The sequence below is a fragment of the Panulirus ornatus genome, chromosome 1 (assembly GCF_036320965.1).
Source record: "Panulirus ornatus isolate Po-2019 chromosome 1, ASM3632096v1, whole genome shotgun sequence".
NCBI classification, from domain to species: Eukaryota; Metazoa; Arthropoda; class Malacostraca; order Decapoda; family Palinuridae; genus Panulirus; species Panulirus ornatus.
The window spans coordinates 84,235,021-84,256,997 of record NC_092224.1 but is presented as its reverse complement, the minus strand read 5'-3'; the positions used below and the strand labels follow the sequence as shown (position 1 = coordinate 84,256,997).

The window sequence follows — 21,977 nt, the reverse complement described above, 5'->3', positions numbered from 1 at the left end:
CCTTATTTTGGGGTAAAACAGATGTTTGACAATCCACTAGTCAAGTACTTTCTCAGTTGTTCACAGAGGCGAGAAAAATCCACAAATGTATGAAGTAATTAATTCTTGATAATGCTTCTACAAAGGTCAAAAAGAGCTGAATGAACAACATTCATGCGAGTTTAGATATCTTCAGCTTCCAAGCCTTCAGACTGTGTGTCTGAGGCCTATTCATGTTTCTATGTAAGGTTTAATCTATGCAACTACTAATAGGCTCCAGGTATGAGTAACTGAAGGCTCAAAAATAATTGGACATCACATTTGCCAAATCATTTTCTTGAGAAATGTATAGAGAGAAACTGCTGATCCATGTGACTGGGGAATCAAAGATGGGCATAAAAATAAGTGTGCTGCAACTACACCAACCCAAAATTATATATTGAGCATTTTCCAGTTTTTAGCTAATCAAGAAAAAATAAGGACTGAAATAATAAACTTTGTCTATGTCTGGTTCATATTTCATAACAATGTTACTCAAAAATGAATACACAAACTAAATGTCAAAAAAAGTTCAGTCCCTTTGGGAACATATAATGAATTATCACTGTACTCAGCATTAAAGGATCTAGTAGCTCTTTAAATCTATGAATTTGAGACAATCATTTGAACCTTATGGGAATGAATATACTCCTAAGAGGTCATTTACAAGTTAAGATAAAAAACAAAAAATACTGATACAGTATTCAGTTCTACAGCAGAATTTGTGAACTTGAGGCACATGACTGGTCATTATCAACATTAAAATACTTGATTTTCTTAAACACCTATAAGAAATCTAAATAATATATATATATATATATATATATATATATATATATATATATATATATATATATATATATATATATATATATATATATATATAAGGCTAAAAGCATAGAAATTCCTTTCTGTATAATAAATTCCTTTCTGTATAATACACAACAGGGCTATTGCTACCATTTTGATGCAAAATAGGAGTATTTTCAGCAAAATGCCCTATTCAGTTTAGTGAAAATTCTTATGCAGTACTGATGAACTAATCCATCATAACCTATTTCTACTTGGGATTGGAGTAATACAAATATTTTTGATAGAGAGAAGAGAAGTAATTACAATGTTAAATCATCCATTATTTGGTATTACTGTTTTTGAATTCATATAAATTACACAAGCCATATATATCAGGACTACTTTTTGTGCTGTTTCATTGCTCTCCCTTCCTCTAGAACCCAGAGAAACAAAGGCCCACAAATGCAGAAAGCAACAGCTAACTAGACTTCTGAAAATGCTAAAAATTACTCATCATCTCTCCAAATGACAATAAGGACATTGCACCCACTATGATAATCCTTGGTTCACACTGACTGCCTTCACAACTTGATGGATTACATGCTTGCCAATATCACTCCTGTTTGGCATACATTAGTTCCAACATCATGACTAGCTGAATGGACCTGCCAGCAAAACAACCAGGAGCTACTCTGATGGTCCCATGATGAATATCATGACATGTATAATCATCAAGGATCCTCCTTAGACCTTAAACATTGCACATTCCAACTCTAGTGACAATTCAAACAATACGTGCACCAATTCTGGTGACAGCTGAATAGACCTAAGAGGAAATATTTTCAGAAAATGATGGGAGATAGATGAAAAATCATATTACCTTCATCTACCCTCCAAGGATGAAGGAGAAAATTCGTCAGACATACCTGAATAAACATACAAATAAAATTATATATATACTGGTATTTTCAATTTCACAGTCATTATATCACAAATGAGTAAATAAATACTTCTTATATATTGTAGTTCATAAAACATGGTTTTGAAGGCAATACCATATGTTAGAATCACACTGATGTACATAATACTTAGGTCCCTTGCAATTTCTGAATGTTATATATAACCTATTACTGTAAAAACCAAAAGGAAGCTCCAAATCTGTAGTCTGTACAAATCATAACATCCACCACTAATGAAGTCAACGAAGCCTTGGTACAAAAGCAGAAATCTCTATTTTCAATGCAGTTCATGATCTACTTTAGGGACAACTAGTTTCATCATGGTATGTACAAAGGTTATTATTATGGCAACCTGCAGCCTAAGACCAAATCAGCCAGTTTTTGCCAAAATTTCATTTACTTAAAATGAAAGATGGGTAGAATGTTGGAATGTGTGTAGTTATACAGGAAAATTTTTGTTGCATGGTTTATAAGATGTAACAACTAGTTTTGTTGGAGACACCAATTAATGCTGTCTGTGTTTAAAAAAGAAACATACAATCCTGTATTTGTTTAAGCAGCTGAACTGAACACACAACACTTAACTACTCAAACAGGGTACCTTGAACACTGATTGTCATATGTATTTGTCTTAATTAGTTATATCTCTTCTATCCTTAGTATCCAAACTCTGTAAATAACTGATCCACAAACAAATCAAACAAAAAATCTCACTCTCATCCACAAAGCATGACTTTACACCCAAACCCTCTCCCACCACACTACATTATGACCTTACTAGAAATATCCTATTCAACCAACTACAGATCCCCTACTGCATGGTACTAGTAGCAGTAGACATCAGCAAAACATTTGAAACTGTTCGCAACACATCCTCATGCAAAAAGTACTAAACACCAACCTTCACAGCCATGATGGAAAGGGGTGGCCAGTTTCATTGGAGGCTGCCATGCCAGAGCATTCACAATGGTTTCACCTCTAAAACACTAACTCCACAATGGAGCTCTCCAAGGAGCATGTTCTTTCTCCAACTCTCTTCAGTCTCTTTCTACATGATTTCCCATTACCTCAGACAAGCCTCAACATGAAGGTCCTTTCATGTGCATATGACAATCACATCACAACACACTGACACGACAGTAGCAATATCAAATATGCAGCACTACATGACATAAGTGAAACAATGGCTTACCTAGAGCAGAATGTCTTTATCCCCAAAGGAGTCTTTAATCACTCTTTAACCCCAAACAGACATGAACCCAGCTCACATCCTCCAACCTCCTTACATGGATTATTGCTCCCACTGAACAAAACACCAACAATTCTAGCCTTCACATATGATACACATTTGACATTCACTCCCCACCCATCAATAACATAAAAAAAGTCACATGCAACCTAATGCCCTCAGAACACTAACCATCACCAAGTTTGGACAATAAGAAGTATCCATCAATATCCTATAAAAACAGTTCATCTACTCCGTTTAAAACTATACCTCACCTTCCTGTTCTTCCACTCTCTCATAATCAAATATAATAAAGCTGCAAACCACACCAAACAGTGCACTTACAACAACCACTGGCTACCTAGCAACCACAAACACACACCTTCATAACAACACAAAGATCCTCCCAACAAAGGACCATCTTAATCTGCCCAGCACTCAATTATATGCAACCCAAGGTACTTTGTAACTAAACATCAACCCCCAACACTTCAGTAACCTTCTCTCACAGATCCCCTCACCTCCAGCATATATAACACTGAAAAAACACACACAAACCAAACTAACCTAACATCCACTAAATAACTATCCTCCTAACTCAGACTTAAACTCCAATCCATCTGACATATACCCATCAGAAACCACATTCCCTAGAAAAACAGTAATACTTTTCTGGCTATCCTCTGAAAGTGATTCATCCCTATAACATTAAAAACAACATTTTAACATACCCACAGTGCAACCATAATAAAGAGGCACTGAGCACTGCCCTGCACTCTCTTCCACAGACACACACATCACAACACTTTATTACCTAAGGTCCTAACTAGTGGATGTGGCCAGCTTCTTGAGTGCTGCAGGAAGCTCATACAGGTAAAAGACTCTTGAAGCAGAAAATAAGAAGGTTAAAATAATTTTTGTCAACAAATTTTCATGATCATTTTCCTACACACAGACTAAACATAAATGTTTATATCAATGACACAGAGTATCCTGACTTACAGTCATCAATCTAGTTATATAAGACCTGTAATGATACTTAACTTAAGAATAAAGTGTCATTTGGAGTCTATACAATGATTTGTAAATAAGAATACTTACACATAGTCAAATAAGATATACATAAATACACAGGTTCTTAAAACTCTAACAACTCATAAGGCCAAGCTGCTGTAGTGTGTCTGTACTTTCTTCTGTATACATCATCTTCATGGCCACTAAAACATCAAATATCATAACAGTTATAATCATCATTCTGAATATCATAATCAATTTTTCATTCCTGACTGCAATTCCCCGTGTTAACAAGGTAGAGCTAGGTATAGACGTACAAAGGCCACATTCACTTGCATCTATTCTCCAGCTGTCTTGTGCAATGCATCGAAATAGCAGCCCACTATCCACAACAAGGGCCCATGGACCTTTCCATGGTTTACCCTAAAGGCTTCACATACCTTGGTTCAGTCCGCTGACAGCACATCGACCCTTGTAAACCACTTTGTTCCAATTCACTCTATCCTGTGCACAACTTTCAACCTCCTGCATGTTCAAGTCCAGTCACTCAAACTCTTTATCACTCCATCCTTCTACCTCCAATTTGGTCTCCCCTTCTCCTTGTCCCCTCCATTTCTGGCACATACTTCCTCTTTGTCAACCTTTCCTCAATTGTTCTCTCCATATATTCAAACCATTTCAACACACCCCCTTCAGCTCTCTCAACCACTTTTATTACTCACTTGATCAAACTAATTCACACCACGTAGTGTTCTCAGATTTCATTTCCAACAGTGAAATTCTCTTCCTCCTCTCTCCCTATTGACTTTTTAACATCATATTCAGTTCCATACATACCTATAAAGCCCTGTTTAACTTCTATACTATTCTTTTCTTACCCTTTCATATTTCACCCAAGATGGCTTAGATTAGGTTATGTTTAGCCAGAGCCATGCTGGTTACTATAGACAAGTAGTAGGCCTCATGTAATGTTGCCCAAACACCCTCTACCAACTAAAGAACATGTATTCCGTAAATCCTAATGTTATGTTTTTGAGTCACTAAAGTTTTGAAGCTGTGAAAACAATCTGGAATTGGTCACCAAGCAAACTACTTTGTGTCACACTGTAAACATATGCTTCGCATCACACCATCCTCAAATCTCCTCGTGCCACCAATGTGTGTGCATGGAGTATGTTCTTAGCTACATTTACAGTGTGACATGCACATGTAATCCCCTTAAAATGAGTCAAAATGCCTGACAAAGGACAAGAGTAAGCCTTCTATGGTAGATGTGGGGTGCAGTGGAGGAGTGAGTGATGGAGTTAGGCAAACAGAGGGACAGGATTGTCTGCAGATGAAACTGTAGGTAAACTTATTCTGGCTGCAATCTATTTACTTGCTCTAATCTTGTCTGCATTACCATGGATTATACTGTTCTTATGATCATGAGAGGTGTGACAGTTGCTTTGCCAATATTTACCACTCATTCACAAGCATCTACAGTTAAAAACTTTTCACTTCACTTCGGATGATCTTTTACTGCACTTGGAGTATCTCAGATCCAAAATAATAATCATGGAAAGTTAATGAACTCATTCAAGGAACCCATATAATAAAATTATCTTTTGCAGTTTGCTATAAGTTGTAAAATTTCAATTTTGAACATTTCAATATTCTACTACATTCACAAAGCAAATATGTTTACAAATCAACTTTCATTATTTCATCTTTATAAACTGACCAGCTGCTGTAATTAGTGTTGCTTGCTAAGCACCAAGCAGCAAAGAGATACTATTTACTGTCAATGTAAACAATGCCACATATCCCAAGCAATGCAAGTCACTCAAACAATTGTCAGGTTGCCCCATTTTTCCTTACTTTAATGATCTATGTGGAAAACAAAATGCTAGAAAATCATTCCATGCTCTTCTCCTTAAAATGTAAATATTGATTACAGAAAAAAAAATTCTGGACATTGAGAATAACTATAAAAACCTTACTTAACTTCCCTTTATGTGTAACCATTACCCTGAGGGTACTCTGTTCAAAGGATCATCTCAAACCTAGTCCAGATTTTGACCACCCTTGAAATAATCATTATACAGTCATATTACTATGACTGAAATCCAAACAAATTGAGACAGCACCATATGCATTCCTCCTCCTTCAGGTCCTCCTCATTTAAACTCAGACTCATACCATCCTGTCTTCCACACATCTCAATACTGTGCTGCAACTCATTAACATAATTTTGTTCATATCAATTCTAGACTTCCACCTCACATACTCTCCCAGACTCAGCCACCAGCTTCTGAGTTTCTATCTCAAGCCTATAACAAAAAAAAAATTGGAAAAAGTTCACCAAGGCCATTATATTTTGATATTCCTAACAGAAAAGCTAAATTTTCTTACCATTCTTATAAATCTTTAAAATCAGTACGATGCTGAAGATATCTATGCTCTACTCTTTACAATTATCATAACCAAATGGTGTAATAATGAAACCTGACTTTTACAGGGGAAAATCAAGAAAACTAAACCAGTGTGAGTACAAGTACATTTATGTACATGTTTAAAGGTGGGATTTAGCATGGACTGTATTAATCATTTACATCAAAAAGTGTTTAAGCATACTGAGCATGAACTTCAGCCTAAACCTTCATGAGTAACTCACTACTGGTTTACTTTACCCACTGAGCACAAGGTAATCATACCTCATGGATATAAAACAGGAATGTACAGTTCACCAATCTGTTACATTGTCATGCCGGTCAATTATATTTTCATTCTTATCCAGTATGAGTTTTACTGAAGGGTAAAAATGTTAATTTTTTAAAGATAATCAATTGATCTTTCTGATGAAAGTGATTACACTTAGTCAACTAGTGAGTGACCTATCTAATAAAAGAAAACTTTCACATTACTTTTGGATATGAAGAAAACTAGCCTTGAACTTATGCAAAACTCATATTAGGAGGTAGTGAAAAAGGCAATTCATATAAAAATATCTATTTACAAATGGTATTAATGCTAAATAGGTACAGTATAAGACAACTTACCAGTTATATGTGGTGCTGTTGGTAGAATCCCTCGCATATCAAACTGTGCACAATGCCCTTACGTACTGGTTCTCCCCCTCTTCCTTACTCAGTGATCCATCACTATTGTCGCTTTCACATTCATCTTCATTATTGCCTAATGATTACTCAGTGGTAGCATCCCAACTAACCTCTGTATGCTTACCATCATTTTCAGATCTATGTTAATCGATTCTTGGTCAATCATCACAGATAATCAAAAACTGACATTCAATTTTATAAATAAACATCAATAGATTTTTTGATGGAAAGTAACACAACAAAAAGCACTAGAGCAAAACACAAATTAGGTACATACAGCAAAAATGGAATTTAGAGAGAAAGACAATAAAAGTGATTGTATGACAGATATTATGATGCAATTTGAATTTGCTGAGGTGCCACTTGTTCTTGTATATTCTCTTCTAAGATACACTCAGCTAAATAAATGAAAGATGAGGTAGGGAAACTGGTATTTTTGGAAGAATGCAGATCACACATGGTTTTACATGCAATACATTTCATGATGGACTCAAAAACAAAAAGTACATTCTGAAACCCCTTTACGATATATCTCATAAGGTAATGACTCTCAAACATTGTCTTAACAATCATAAACTTGAAATTACAAAGTGAGAAATCTCAGTAACACTTCTAAAGTACTGTTACTCTTTAACAACATATCTGCATAATTACTGAAACTGATGCTACTTTTCTTGAAAAAACTAAAACAGCAGTCAAAGCTCAAAAATCTGAACATCTTGGGACCAAGCAGTGCATGGATTTTGCAACATTACTGAGCAGTGCAACAGTCTGGCCTTTTCACATCAAAGAAAACCAAAAGCAGACAATGTTCTGCTAACCTTGCCCTGTGTAGTGATCTATGGTTTGCTATGCCCTTCTTTATTTCAGTTATAAGGGAACTTTAAGACTTTGTCACCTTACCTCTTCATGTCCTGAACTGTTGAGTTGCCAAGAGCATTCTATTGAGCAAATTTGGGTGCTGAAAATGATTTATTGATATATTTTGTGGAATATGTAAAGTGCCAGAACCAAATTTCTATAGAGTGCTTTTTAGCATGAAAAAAAATATCTACAAGCTTAAAGCTATTTACATATAACTATCTTATATTTTGATTCCTTTTAAATGACATCTAAAATCTAAAACTATTGATATAAAAAATATATCTGTTTGGCTTCCTTTAAAAATCTAATCGGTCTACATTAACACAGTAAAAAATTCTCTGATAATCTCATTCTTTCCAGCATTGTCATGTACACATGACTCTGAAACTGATAAAGTTTTAGCATTGTTAGCATTCCACATCAATAATGCAATGGCTGGTGTCTCATATTGGGGCAAATATGCTCTTTATTTAGTGGCCACAGGTCAAGACAGCATTACAAATTCTCCATTTATGAAGCATCTTTCTCTATCCTCTATACATCTTTTGGGCTTCCAAATCCCATATACCATCATTTACATCTCCCATAATCATTTGTTCTATTCTTAGGATCATTGTGAGCTACAAAACATCTATCATTTCTAGACTGATGGATACAGCTGCTTTAGCCATACCATTAGCCATTTCAGTGCTACTAATACTAACACATCCAGGTCACTAACAAAATTCTAAATGCCTATGTTTCAACAAAATTCTAAATGCGTATGTTTCATAGACTTCCAACAATCCAATCCTGGATTTTTCTAAGCTAGGAAGATCCACTGAAACATGTGGCTTGAAGTGCACTATGGATACTGAAGTAGATTGGATCTTTTTTTTTCTTAGGAAACTGCTCAATCTTAGTGCAGCCTAAATACAATACAATTCTACATAAAAAAATATGCATAATTCTCTTGGTTGTTTTTCCATGTAAGGACCTTCTTCATTACCTACAACAAAAGCCTACATTCTCAGTCATCAGCAAATATCCTTATAACATTGGCATGAATAGCATTATGCTGAAGGAATAAGTTTTTTATCATTACATAAGCAAAGTTGATCTGGGTTGCTTTTGTCCAGTCCCAGCAAAGTTTGACCTTAGGAACCTTCCATGGAAGGAACCATGCAAAAACTTACTCTTTGAAGTGAGTTTAAATCAACCTGCTCTCATTAAGGGCATTTTCTATCATTACATTAAAAGGTTTAGAGAAGATCATTGACAATGTCAACCATTTTCAGGATGCAATAACAACCATGATCTATAGCTTTCCAAACTGTTCTCCAATACTAAAGTGACACTACTTTCAAACTGTATGGTGAATTGACCACTTTGTACATTTTTCAACACCAGGGGTCCTCTTCAATATTCTATCAGAAAAAAGTGGAATTGCCAATTTAAGAGTTAATCTAGTAAGTAGTTATAGTTTTTTGTTCAGAGAAATTAAAACAAAGTTATAGGCCTATCAGTATCTTATCTACAACAGCTTGAAAGCATCTCACAGTAACATGATGATGATGATGTATCAGAAATATACAATTCATCAACAAAGATGGACAATTCAACATCCCCTGGTACAAAGTCCACAATGCTACTAATCATAACAGTGAAACAGTTAATACTTAACATAATGTCCTATGACACAGCTTCTTCCAGTGGGAATGCTTTTGAGTACTCACAACTACCATTCATCTACAATTTCTCTCTGTTAAATACACCATAATCTGCCAAAAAAGCCCATTTCATGGAAATTCCTTTCAATACCATATATCCATGTAGTATCATAAGCTTACTCCAAATCAAAGAACACTACTACCGTATGGTGATGATTATCAAATCCTTTCCATCATTTGATATTCATATGAAATGGTCTGCAGTACGACTTTCTAAAACCATACTGGAATGAAGTGATACAATGATTTTTTCTTAAAAGGTACCATTTCGTCCATTAGTTTGCAAAGACATACGGTCAGTGTAATAGGTCTGTACCTGACTTAAGAATCTTCTAACAACAATGAAGTACACTAATCATCCATATTAGGTTAAAGAAATCTAACAAGAACTTTTGGAGGATTCAGGAAGATGCTTCAACCTAGCATAATGATTTTCATCCTCCCCTGGAGCAGCAGAATCAGCGTCTAATAAAACTGATACAATCATGTCCATATAAAACAAATCAGTATAGCTCTTTTTGCTACTTGGGGACACAGATGAGGAAAAACTCAGTCTAATTTCTTGGAACTCCCTAATATGTCCTCTGACACTAGACAATCAAAAAAGCTTGGAAAAAGAATGTTAGCTATTGCAAAAGGGTCATTAACTTTAAGGCAAGGCAAATGTAGTAAGAGAATACTTTTCAGTCAACATCCTTATTACTTTCCAAACTTTTTAGGTTTAGTATTGAGGATGATATCTTACACACACTTTATCTAAGTAACCAAGATGCCCTTTATGCATCCTTGATTATTTTTTCAGATATCATTTGATAAATTGACTAAGTAACCAAAAAATTATTCCTAAATCTTCTCTATGCAGAAATCACAAGCTTGTGATGCTTATATCAAGAGTTGTTCCACCATGGGACTGATGGCTGTGGCTTTTATATCATAGCTTTACGAATCTTATTCTTGGTTAGTAATATACTCTACATCTCAAGTTGTATGGATTCTGAACTGTATGGAGTTTTGAAAATCAGATATTTGAGCACTGACTGTATTACTATTATCTTTCCAGCTATGCTTGCACCATTTAATGACTATCAATCATACATCAGTTACAAGAACTTATTCAGAATACTATACTCTGTACATTCCACTTTTCACAGCATAAGGCAAGCTTCTTTATAAACAAGAATGAGCTAAAAGGACATATAAGAATAATAAAAACTTCAGAATAGTAAGTTATAAATTTGAAAAAGAATATCATATGCTTTTGTAATGACTAAAGATACCTCGTGATGTGTGACCACTGTTGAGTATGCATAGGCAAAGGGTTCCCAACCATTTTAGTGTGACAAGCACTAAATCATCTTCCAGGATATCAAGTGAGCACCTCCAAATTCTTGAAAAAAATAATAAATATAAACAAAAATACACCTACATGAAAGTTACAATAAGATTAATAGTTTCCTTTTCAAACTTCACTTGAAAAGGAAACAAAGCTAACATATCAAATTTCTTTTATAAAATACTTGCAAAAAAATGAAAACTTTCCAAAAAAAGTCTCTATTGCACAATATCTAAATAGATTTGCAGTAGAACTTAGCATGAACCCTAGTTCCAAAGTGCACTTGCCAGTATTTCCATATTAACTTGAATATTTTCTGCTACCTCAACGCATAAACTGACTGTAAATTGACTGAACTAGGGCTTATGAAACAGCCAGGGAAACCACAGAAAGGTCAGTCAGGCCTGGTTATGGATGGAGGCTGTGGTTTTGGAGCATCACACATTACATCTTGAGAGTGGATACGAGTGAATGAGGACTTTCATTGTTCGTTCCTGGTGTTACATCACTAACACAGGATACAGCAATCGAATATCAAAAAATATATATGTCGCTGCCAAGGACAGGGGAGAAGGAGACTGCAGAGAACTGGAAATCCTTCCTTCCTATATTACTTTCAAACGAGAAAACATTGGAAGAAACTCATCCACTGGCGAAATTTTTTCCTGTTTTACTAATGTCTAGTCATCACCCCTGAAAGATTTTAGAAATTCAATGTAGACACCCTTGATACATCCAAAGCTTTTGACAGGATGTGGCATTGGGGTCTCATCTCTAAGCTACCCTCTTTTGGCTTCCCTCCCTCACTTTGCTCCCTCATATCTAGCTTCCTCTCTGGCCAATTTCTCTCCATGGTTGTTGATTGATCAGCCTCTCCCCCATTCTCCATCAACAACAGTGTCCCTTAAGATTCTGTCCTCTCTGTAACACTTTTTTTTAAAAAAAATTTCCATTATTCCACAGATAACCAAATGAATCAACACCATTTCTTCACATCCTCCAATTCTGCTCCTTCTTTCAAATGATCTGTATCTTGTCTTGACACCAACTCCTCAATAAACTCAGACTTGGACAAGATATCTCAGTGGGGCACACAAAATCTGATTATCTATAATGTCTCCAAGACCCAAATTCTGCCCATCTCTCTCTTGAAAATCCCTATCACTGTCTAGACCAAACAATAGTCAGTAAGCTGCTGCATCACAAAAATAATGACTCAAAAGAACTCTACCCTCTCATGTCTTTCCCAATAACTATGACCCAGCACATTTAAAAAGACAGGTTTTGACTTCCTCCAAAATTTGTAAATACTTTATCTAATCTCTTCTTTTTTCTTTCCATTAACATCTCTATCTTTCAATCATGGCCAAGCCCTGACATGGACTTTTGCCAATGACTGGAGCCTCCAATGAAGAAAAAAAAAAAAAAACGGGGATTTTTTTCCTTCAAAGACTTATTCATCTGTTATGGATGCTTACATGCTCATGCAGGAAGCTTCTAAAACATATAAAAGAATAAAACATACTTCAAGTACATACACAAGTTAAATATTCTAAACACTAGGGATTTTAATTCTTTTCATACTGAGGAAGAAATTCCAACAGGAAAAAAAAGTTGTAGAAGAGCACTGTCTGACTGTCCAGGAACACAGCAATGCTCACAAGCAGCAGGTTGGGAACCCTTTGTATAAGACCTGAAAATATTTTCAAGACAACTTAAAATGATAAAAAGTGAACTACTGTTATTCTATCTGGCAAGCACCGACAGTGGGTTTTCAGTAAACATTTTCAACACTTATATAATCAATTCCCTATAAACTCTGTATATTCCATGTGCTAAAAACCTACTGATAAACTTAATATTATACCCTCAGTAAATAAGACTAGGTGATTATAAAAACACATACTAAGACTAGGCAATATAAGACAAAGTTCCAGTTTGTTATTTGGATAAAGATTATTTCTAGACATAAATGTTTTGTAAACCTTCATGTGCTATCACAGTTATTGATTGTATCTACATTCTGTTATGAGATTCTTTATGTATCATATATAGATCTAGCAAAATGAACAACACTAAGAGAAACATGCCATTGGCAAATCTGACATGAATCTTTAATAAACCCTTTAAGTGCTGGCCAGGGCAAAACACTGTCACCAGCACAGGCAAATTACCTGAACTTCAAGTACTGAAAAAGAAATATGGATTATTTCAACAGCCACAGCCATTCAAAGCAAGTGTCACAGACAATGTAATCCTTGACTTGGCACTAAGGCATTTAAATCTTGGTAAGTTACCACCACCTAAATCTAAACTCACTGTTGTTTGGAGACTGACTCTTCTTCTAATATCATTTCTTACTCTTCGTGGTCTCCTCAAATGCTCAAATGTGATGGATGGCTGTCTCCATCAACTGAGCCCGAGAAAGTCTTGTCTTTTCAAGCTTTGTAGCAGACTGGGCTGGGGATGGGAGCATGCACTCTAATCCCTGCCATAGTTATCAGCACTGATTTCTTCATAAACTAAAGTGTGGGAACTACAGAACCATGTGTTACATGGCGATAACATTCTCACCAATCAACATGTCTCTCAAGGTGATGACACTGAAAGGGGCAACACCCCTCAATGAAATTTTGTTATTCTAAAATGCACAATACTTGTTGGAGACAAAATATCACAGTATTAAGATTGAAGCATAACTCAGTGGAGAGTTTCAGAGAAAGAGGATGGCACTTGTTACCAGCATAAATTATGTAGTCATAACCAACTTATGCCAGGCCTAATTACCTTATAATCAGACTTGATGATGTTGAAATCAGTGAAAAACTGCTTTAGTATCATCCAATTATGGGGAAGTGATTGCAAGCAGTGTTATTTTCACTGTAAATGCAAACTGGCAAGTAATGCTTTGTATCAATGATCTTTTTAGTTCCCATAAATGATGACTAAATTCTGAACACAGCAAAAATAATGACATACATTATTCCCATTTGGAAATTACAGGAAAACTGTTACTATTATATGAAAAGTTAAACTAAAAGTCTCCAACAGACTAAAAAAATTTGAAGTCTAAAAATGGTTTCATCTCCAGGAGCATTTAGTTGGAAAATTGCTCCTTAGCTTTGATTTCTTAATAGGATGACACTTTGCAACTGTATTTGGTTGATTAAGCATATTCCAAAGCTTTACCATCTCTGATGGTTTCACACCATGACCCATAATCACCTCCTTATAAACACATGGGCTGACTGCACGAGGCTGATAATTAAAACCAAAATTGTCAGTAGGACGAAGACCTATTTTCTTTGCGCATATCCCAGTGATAAAAACATCTTCCAAATGAAAATATGGTGTAGAAAGAGCGGCATTTAAGAGTGGCTCAACCAAGTCACCTGAGAAAACATACCCAGTCCCTGACAAGTAATTTGGGTATTTGCCTTCACGAAACATATATTGTGGAGTGTACCACTTCGACCACTGATCATGGATAGGTCTAGCACCACAAATAAGAGTGCCAGTTAGAAGTGGAGTTTTAGTTATTGTTTTATTCATGAGGGTTTGCTGAAGGTTAATTACATTAACAAAAATATCATCATCTACCTTCATGACAAATTTTGCTGTTGGACAATTTTCATGCACCCATTTGAGTAAGAACACTGACTTGAGCGTCAGATTTGTGTATGAATCTACAAAGTCTTCCACCAAAATATCCCCATAAATCCTACTCTCCTCTTGAACTATGTCACTGATGGGATTTTTTCCTTGAGCTGTTCCCAGAAGGAACACAAGCTTGGACCTCCTAGGAGGAGGATCTTGCAATTCAAGTACATTTATTTTTTTTTCAGGTTTAAGATTATTCTGGTGCAGAGTTTGGTCTTCCTTGGAAGGCATCTTTGATACATAACCTTTAGCCCACTGGCCCCAAGTTCTCCTGATAGACTCTCTTTCCTTTGTGTTGTTTATTGCACTGGGAACCATGAAGAGTACAAATGGAGGCTGATTGCAGATATTTTTGGGTTGGAGATGTGCAGTTGTCTGATGAGGTCTTACATAGATAGTTAAGTTTCTTGTTGCACTGGAAGACCATGCAAAGCTTGGTGGAACTGAAATTGTGCAAATGTGTTCATTAACTTTAAAAGTAAAATAAAAAACACTTAAAATAGTAGCTAATGAAAAAAAAATTGTTAACATAATTATACTTCAAAACTCATCTTCCTGCGAGTAGTATGTGTCTCTTAAGGGTAAATAGTTTGACAATCCATTCAATCTACACATACTGTAACAGCATATAATAAAAATCATATCACAACAGAACTTCAACTACATATCGTCTAAACACATTTGTCTATCGATTTACCTATCTATCTATATCTTCCATTCTATAACATATACAATGCTTTACATATTGAAAATAGTGGCACATGCAGAATCATCATAAATTCTCCCCTAAGCAAGGTACTGTAGTCTATGAATCTGACTCATATAACCCATCTTCTGAGGAAAATGAATAATTGTCTCAACCTTAAAATATCATGTGCAATTCATAACTGTCTTCCTTCTGCTTAATATAACACCCTTTTTTTCTTAGTGATCCTTCATGTATTTTCACTATCATTCACCTGCTGCAGTAATCATAGGAATATTCTTCCTATAATTACTCTCCCTTTCTCTTTATTCTGCAACTTTTATTTGCCCCTAACTTTTCTCTGTCTTAACTACCCGGTAAGTTCTTCAGTTGATCTTGAATGTAGCTACGCTGGAGACTAAGTGGAAAGTACAAGATGTGGTGCTGGTTATTCTAGGTATGGTGCTGGCTGCTCTAAGTATGGTACCAGTTCTTGATAGTGCTGATTTTTCTATGTAGGGTGTTGGTAGTTCTATATATGGTGCTGGTTGTTCCAGGGAGTGTTGTTTGTTCTAGGAACAGTGCCAACTGTTCTCAGTACAGTGCTACTCATTCTAGGTTATTGTGCCAGTTGCTCTAGGTACAGTGCTGGTACAGTACTAGCTGTCCTATGTAGGAACCAACTGTATCAGTTTTAGGTAGGGTAACAGTTATTCAAAATATGGCACCAGTTGTTCCAGGCATGATACTTCTTGTTCTAGGTAATGTGCCAGTTGTTTTAGGTAAGGTCTTAGTTGTTCCAAGTACTATCTATCTACCTATCGATATCTCTGATGCCCGTTCTTTCTGGGAACTCCCATCAAAGGGGTGTTCTTATGCGTCTCCCTCCCATACACCATTCCACAAGTCCTACCTTTTCTCTCCCTCCAATACTCTTCCAGTCTATTTCCCTATGTCACAAGTGGTCTTCCTCAAAATCAACCCCTTTAATTGTACTATCATACACTCTCCTTGAAATCTCCACATGTCTAAACCACCTCAAAGTATTACCCACAAGATTATGAACTCATCTCCTTCCTGAAAACAATGTCACTAATCTATTGTTTAGACTAAAAGCCTTACTATAGAAAGCATTCCTACTGCACATCCTATGAAGAACTCCTGAAATCATAATATTATTAGTTTTATCTTAAAAACATTAAATAAGATGACGATATTTCCCCAACATGTCCAAATCACCTCAAAGTATTATCTACAAGTTTATGAGCTTAGCTCCTTCCTGAAAAGAGTTTCACTAATCTATCATTTGGACTAAAAGCTTTACTAAAAAAAAGCATTCACAGTGCTGATCCTAAGACCTGAAACCAAATTTTATCTTTATCTCAAAAACATCGAATAAACTGGCGATATTTCCATAACAGCTCCTCTGATCTCTCCAGTGCATCATTAGTACTTATGAAAACCCTCCTTCAGTACTTTGTTAGTACTTATAAGACAACTCTTTTCCATTACATTATTGGCACCTACATGAAAACTCTCCTTCAGTACATCATTAGTAATTACAAGACAACTCTCCTTCAGTGTATTTAGTACAAGACAACTTTCCTTCATTACACTGTTAGTCAGCTGTCCTAATTAGGGTACTGGTTGCTCTAGGTACAATACCTGCAATTCTAGGCACAGTGACAGCTGTTGCAGTTACATAGCAAGTTGCTCTTGGTACAGAGCCAGCTGTTCTAGGTAGAGTGCCAATTGCTCTGGGCAAAAAACCAGTATGTAACTTTTTCCACAGTAAAATACATAATCACCATAATCAACAATAAAATTCTGCAGCCTAATATGGGGATAGGGAGAAAGAATACTTCCCATGCATTCCGCACATGTCGTAGAAGGCGACTAAAGGGGTCGGGAGCAGGGGGCCTGGAAACCCTCCCCTCCTTGTATTTTAACTTTCTAAAAGGGGAAACAGAAGAAGGAATCACATGGGGAGTGCTCATCTCCCTTGAAGGCTCAGATTGGGGTGTCTAAATGTGTGTGGATTTAACCAAATGAGATAAAAGGAGAGATAGATAGTATGTTTGAGGAAAGGAACCTGGATGTTTTGGCTCTGAGTGAAACGAAGCTCAAGGGTAAAGGGGAAGAGTGGTTTGGAAATGTCTTGGGAGTAAAGTCAGGCGTTAGTGAGACGACAAGAGCAAGGGAAGGAATAGCACTACTCCTGAAACAGGAGTGGTGGGAGTATGTAATAGAGTGTAAGAAAGTAAACTCTAGATTGATATGGGTAAAACTGAAAGTGGATGGAGAGAGATGGGTGATTATTGGTGCATATGCACCTGGGCATGAGAAGAAAGATCATGAGAGACAAGTGTTTTGGGAGCAGGTGAATGAGTGTGTTAGTAGTTTTGATGCATGAGACCGGGTTATAGTGATGGGTGATTTAAATGCAAAGGTGAGTAATGTGGCAGTTGAGGGAATAATTGGTGTACATGGGGTGTTCAGTGTTGTAAATGGAAATGGTGAAAGAGCTTGTAGATTCATGTGCTGAAAAAGGACTGGTGATTGGGAATACCTGGTTTAAAAAGAGAGATATAGAGAGATATACATAAGTATAAGTATATAGAGAGATATACATAAGTATAAGTATGTAAGTTATCCCTGGGGATAGGGGATTAAGAATACTTCCCACGTATTCCCTGTGTGTCGTAGAAGGCGACTAAAAGGGGAGGGAGCGGGGGGCTGGAAATCCTCCCCTCTCGTTTTTTTTTTTAATTTTCCGAAAGGAGGAACAGAGGGGGGCCAGGTGAGGATATTCCTCAAAGGCCCAGTCCTCTGTTCTTAACGCTACCTCGCTAACGCGGGAAATGGCGAATAGTTTAAAAGAAAGAAAAGAAGTATGTACGTAGGAGAGATGGCCAGAGAGTGTTATTGGATTATGTGTTAATTGATAGGCGTGCAAAAGAGAGACTTTTGGATGTTAATGTGCTGAGAGGTGCAAACGGAGGGATGTCTGATCATTATCTTGTGGAGGCGAAGGTGAAGATTTGTAGAGGTTTTCAGAAAAGAAGAGAGAATGTTGGGGTGTAAAGAGTGGTGAGAGTAACTGAGCTTGGGAAGGAGACTTGTGTGAGGAAGTACCAGGAGAGACTGAGTACAGAATGGAAAAAGGTGAGACCAAAGAACATGAGGGGAGTAGGGGAGGAATGGGATGTATTTAGGGAAGCAGTGATGGCTTGCCCAAAAGATGCTTTTCGCAAGGATTTTTGCAGGGAAATAATGCAAATGACTAGGAGATGTATAAAAGAAAGAGGAAGGAGGTCAAGAGAAAGGTGCAAGAGGTGATAAAGAGGGCAAATGAGAGTTGGGGTGAGAGAGTATCATTAAATTTTAGGGAGAATAAAAAGATGTTTTGGAAGGAGGTAAATAAAGTGCGTAAGACAAGGGAACAAATGGGAACTTCAGTGAAGGGGGCTAATGGGGATGTGATAACAAGTAGTGGTGATGTGAGAAGGAGATGGAGTGAGTATTTTGAAGGTTTGTTGAATGTGTTTGATGATAGAGTGGCAGATATAGGGTGTTTTGGTTGAGATGGTGTGCAAAGTGAGAGGGTTAGAGAAAATGATTTGGTAAACAGAGAAGAGGTGGTAAAAGCTTTGCGGAAGATGAAAGCCGGCAAGGAAGCAGGTTTAGATGGTACTGCAGTGGAATTTATTAAAAAAGGGGGTGACTGTATTGTTGACTGGTTGGTAAGGTTATTTAATGTATGTATGACTCAAGGTAAGGTGTCTGAGGATTGGCGGAATGCTTGCATAGTGTCATTGTACAAAGGCAAAGGGGATAAAAGTGTGTGCTCAAATTACAGTTTGTTGAGTATTCCTGGGAAATTATATGGGAGGTTATTGACTGAGAGGGTGAAGGCATGTACAGAGTATCAGACTGGGGAAGAGCAGTGTGGTTTCAGAAGTGGTAGAGGATGTGTGGATCAGGTGTTTGCTTTGAGGAATGTACGTGAGAAATACTTAGAAAAGCAAATGGATTTGTATGTAGCATTTATGGATCTGGAGAAGGCATATGATAGAGTTGATAGAGATGCTCTGTGGAAGGCATTAAGAATATATGGTGTGGGAGGCAAGTTGTTAGAAGCAGTGAAGTTAGAAGTTAGAAGCAGAAGAAGAAGTTTTTATCAAGGATGTAAGGCATGTGTACATGTAGGAAGAGTGGAAAGTGATTGGCTCTCAGTGAATGTAGATTTGTGGCTGGGGTGTGTGATGCCTCCAAGGTTGTTTAATTTGTTTATGGATGGGGTTGTTAGGGAGGTGAATGCAAGAGTTTTGGAAAGAGGGGCAAGTATGCAGTCTGTTGTGGATGAGAGAGCTTGGGAAATGAGTCAGCTGTTGTTCGCTGATGATACAGCGCTGGTGGCTGATTCAGGTGAGAAACTGCAGAAGCTGGTGACTGAGTTTGGTAAAGTGTGTGAAAGAAGAAAGCTGAGAGTAAATGTGAATAAGAGCAAGGTTATTAGGTACAGTAGGGATGAGGGACAAGTCAATTGGGAGGTAAGTTTGAATGGAGAATAACTGGAGGAAGTGAAGTGTTTTAGATATCTGGGAGTGGATTTGGCAGCGGATGGAACCATGGAAGCGGAAGTGAATCATTGGGTGGGGGAGGGGGCAAAAGTTCTGGGAGCGTTGAAGAATGTGTGGAAGTCGAGAACATTATCTCGGAAAGCAAAAATGGGTATGTTTGAAGGAATAGTGGTTCCAACAATGTTGTATGGTTATGAGGCCTAAGCTATGGATAGAGTTGTGCACAGGAGGGTGGATGTGCTGGAAATGAGATGTTTGAGGACAATATGCGGTGTGAGGTGGTTTGATCGAGTAAGTAATAATAGGGTAAGAGAGATGTGTGGTAATAAAAAGAGTGTAGTTGAAAGAGCAGAAGAGGGTGTTTTGAAATGGTTTGGTCACATGGAGAGAATGAGTGAGGAAAGATTGACCAAGAGGATATATGTGTCAGAGGTGGAGGGAACGAGGAGAAGTGGGGGACCAAATTGGAGGTGGAAAGATGGAGTGAAAAAGATTTTGAGTGATCAGGGCCTGAACATGCAGGAGGGTGAAAGACATCCAAGGAATAGAGTGAATTGGAATGATGTGGTATACTGGGGTTGACGTGCTGTCAATGGATTGAACCAGGGCATGTGAAGCATCTAGGGTAAACCATGGAAAGTTGTGTGGGGCCTGGATGTGGAAAGGGAGCTGTGGTTTCGGTGCATTATTACATGACAGCTAGAGACTGAGTGTGAACGAATTGGGCCTTTCGTTGTCTTTTCCTAGTGCTACCTCGCACACATGAGGGGAGAGGGGGTTGTTATTTCATGTGTGGTGAGGTGGCGATGGGAATGAATAAAGGCAGACAGTATGAATTATGTACATGTGTATGTATGTATATGTCTGTGTGTGTATAAATATGCATAAGTTGAGATGTATAGGTATGTATATTTGCGTGTGTGGACGTGTATGTATATACATTGTGTATGTGGGTGGGTTGGGCCATTCTTTCGTCTGTTTCCTTGCGCTACCTCGCTAATGCGGGAGACAGCGACAAAGCAAAATAACAATAATAATCATTTTTTTTTTTTTTTTTTTTTTTGCTTTGTCGCAAATATATGAGTGGCTGGGCCATTCTTCGTCTGTTTCCTGGCACTACCTCTTTGTCAACCTTTCCTCACTCATTCTCTCTGTATGTCCAAGCCATTTCAACACACCCTCTTCATTTTTTCTTTTCATACTAGATCACTATTTCCCACTTTAGTGAGGCAACACCAGGAACAGACAAAGAAAGGCGCATACACTCACATTCATTCCCTAGCTGTCATCTGTAATGCAATGAAACCACAAATTCACAACTAGGCCTCACAGACCTTTCTATGGTTTACCATGGACACTTCATATCCACTGGTTCAGTCGACTAACAGCACATCAACCCCAGTATACTTCATCATTCCAATTCACTCTATTCCATGCACACCTTTCACCCTCTTGCATGCTTAGGCCCTAATTGCTCAAAATCTTTTTTCACTCCATCCTTCCATCTCCAATTCAGTTCCCCAGTTCTTCTTATTCCCTCTACTTCTGATACATGTATCCTCTTTATCAACCTCTATTCACTCATTCCCTTCATATATCCTAACCATTTCAGCACACCTACAGGTCTCTCAACCACACCAATTTCAGTACCACACATGTCACTTACCATTTCATTACTTAATAAAACCACCTCACACAACATACTGTCCCTAAACATTTCCTTTCCAACACATCAACCCTCCTCTGCACAGCTGTATCTATGGCCCATTCCTTGCATTTATATAACACTGTTGGGAAAACTATTCCTTTGAACATACCCATTTTTGCACTCCCAGATAACGTTCTCTCTTTCCTCACATTCTTTAGGGCTCCCAGAACTTTTGCCCCCACACACTCTATGACTCACCTCCACTACCACAGCTGCTTTTGCTGCCATGTTCACTCTCAGGTATCTAAAACACTTCCACCAAGTTTTATCTTCTCAAACTCACACTCCAACTAGCCTGGCTCTCAACCCTGCTATATCTAATG

At 37.2% G+C, this 21,977-nt stretch overlaps 1 protein-coding gene across 3 annotated transcripts in view; it reads right to left on the bottom strand.

Moving 5' to 3' along the window:
* Positions 1 to 475: 475 nt before the first annotated feature.
* LOC139750247 (beta-1,3-galactosyltransferase 1-like) overlaps positions 476 to 21,977 on the bottom strand; it is a 137,263-nt gene continuing 115,761 nt past the window's right edge. For all 3 annotated transcript variants that reach the window (XM_071664776.1, XM_071664766.1, XM_071664787.1), the window contains one exon: positions 476 to 15,121. In XM_071664776.1, the coding sequence (XP_071520877.1) occupies positions 14,100 to 15,121 (1,022 nt within the window). In that variant the 3' untranslated portion in view covers positions 476 to 14,099. The remainder of the gene's footprint in view (positions 15,122 to 21,977) is intronic.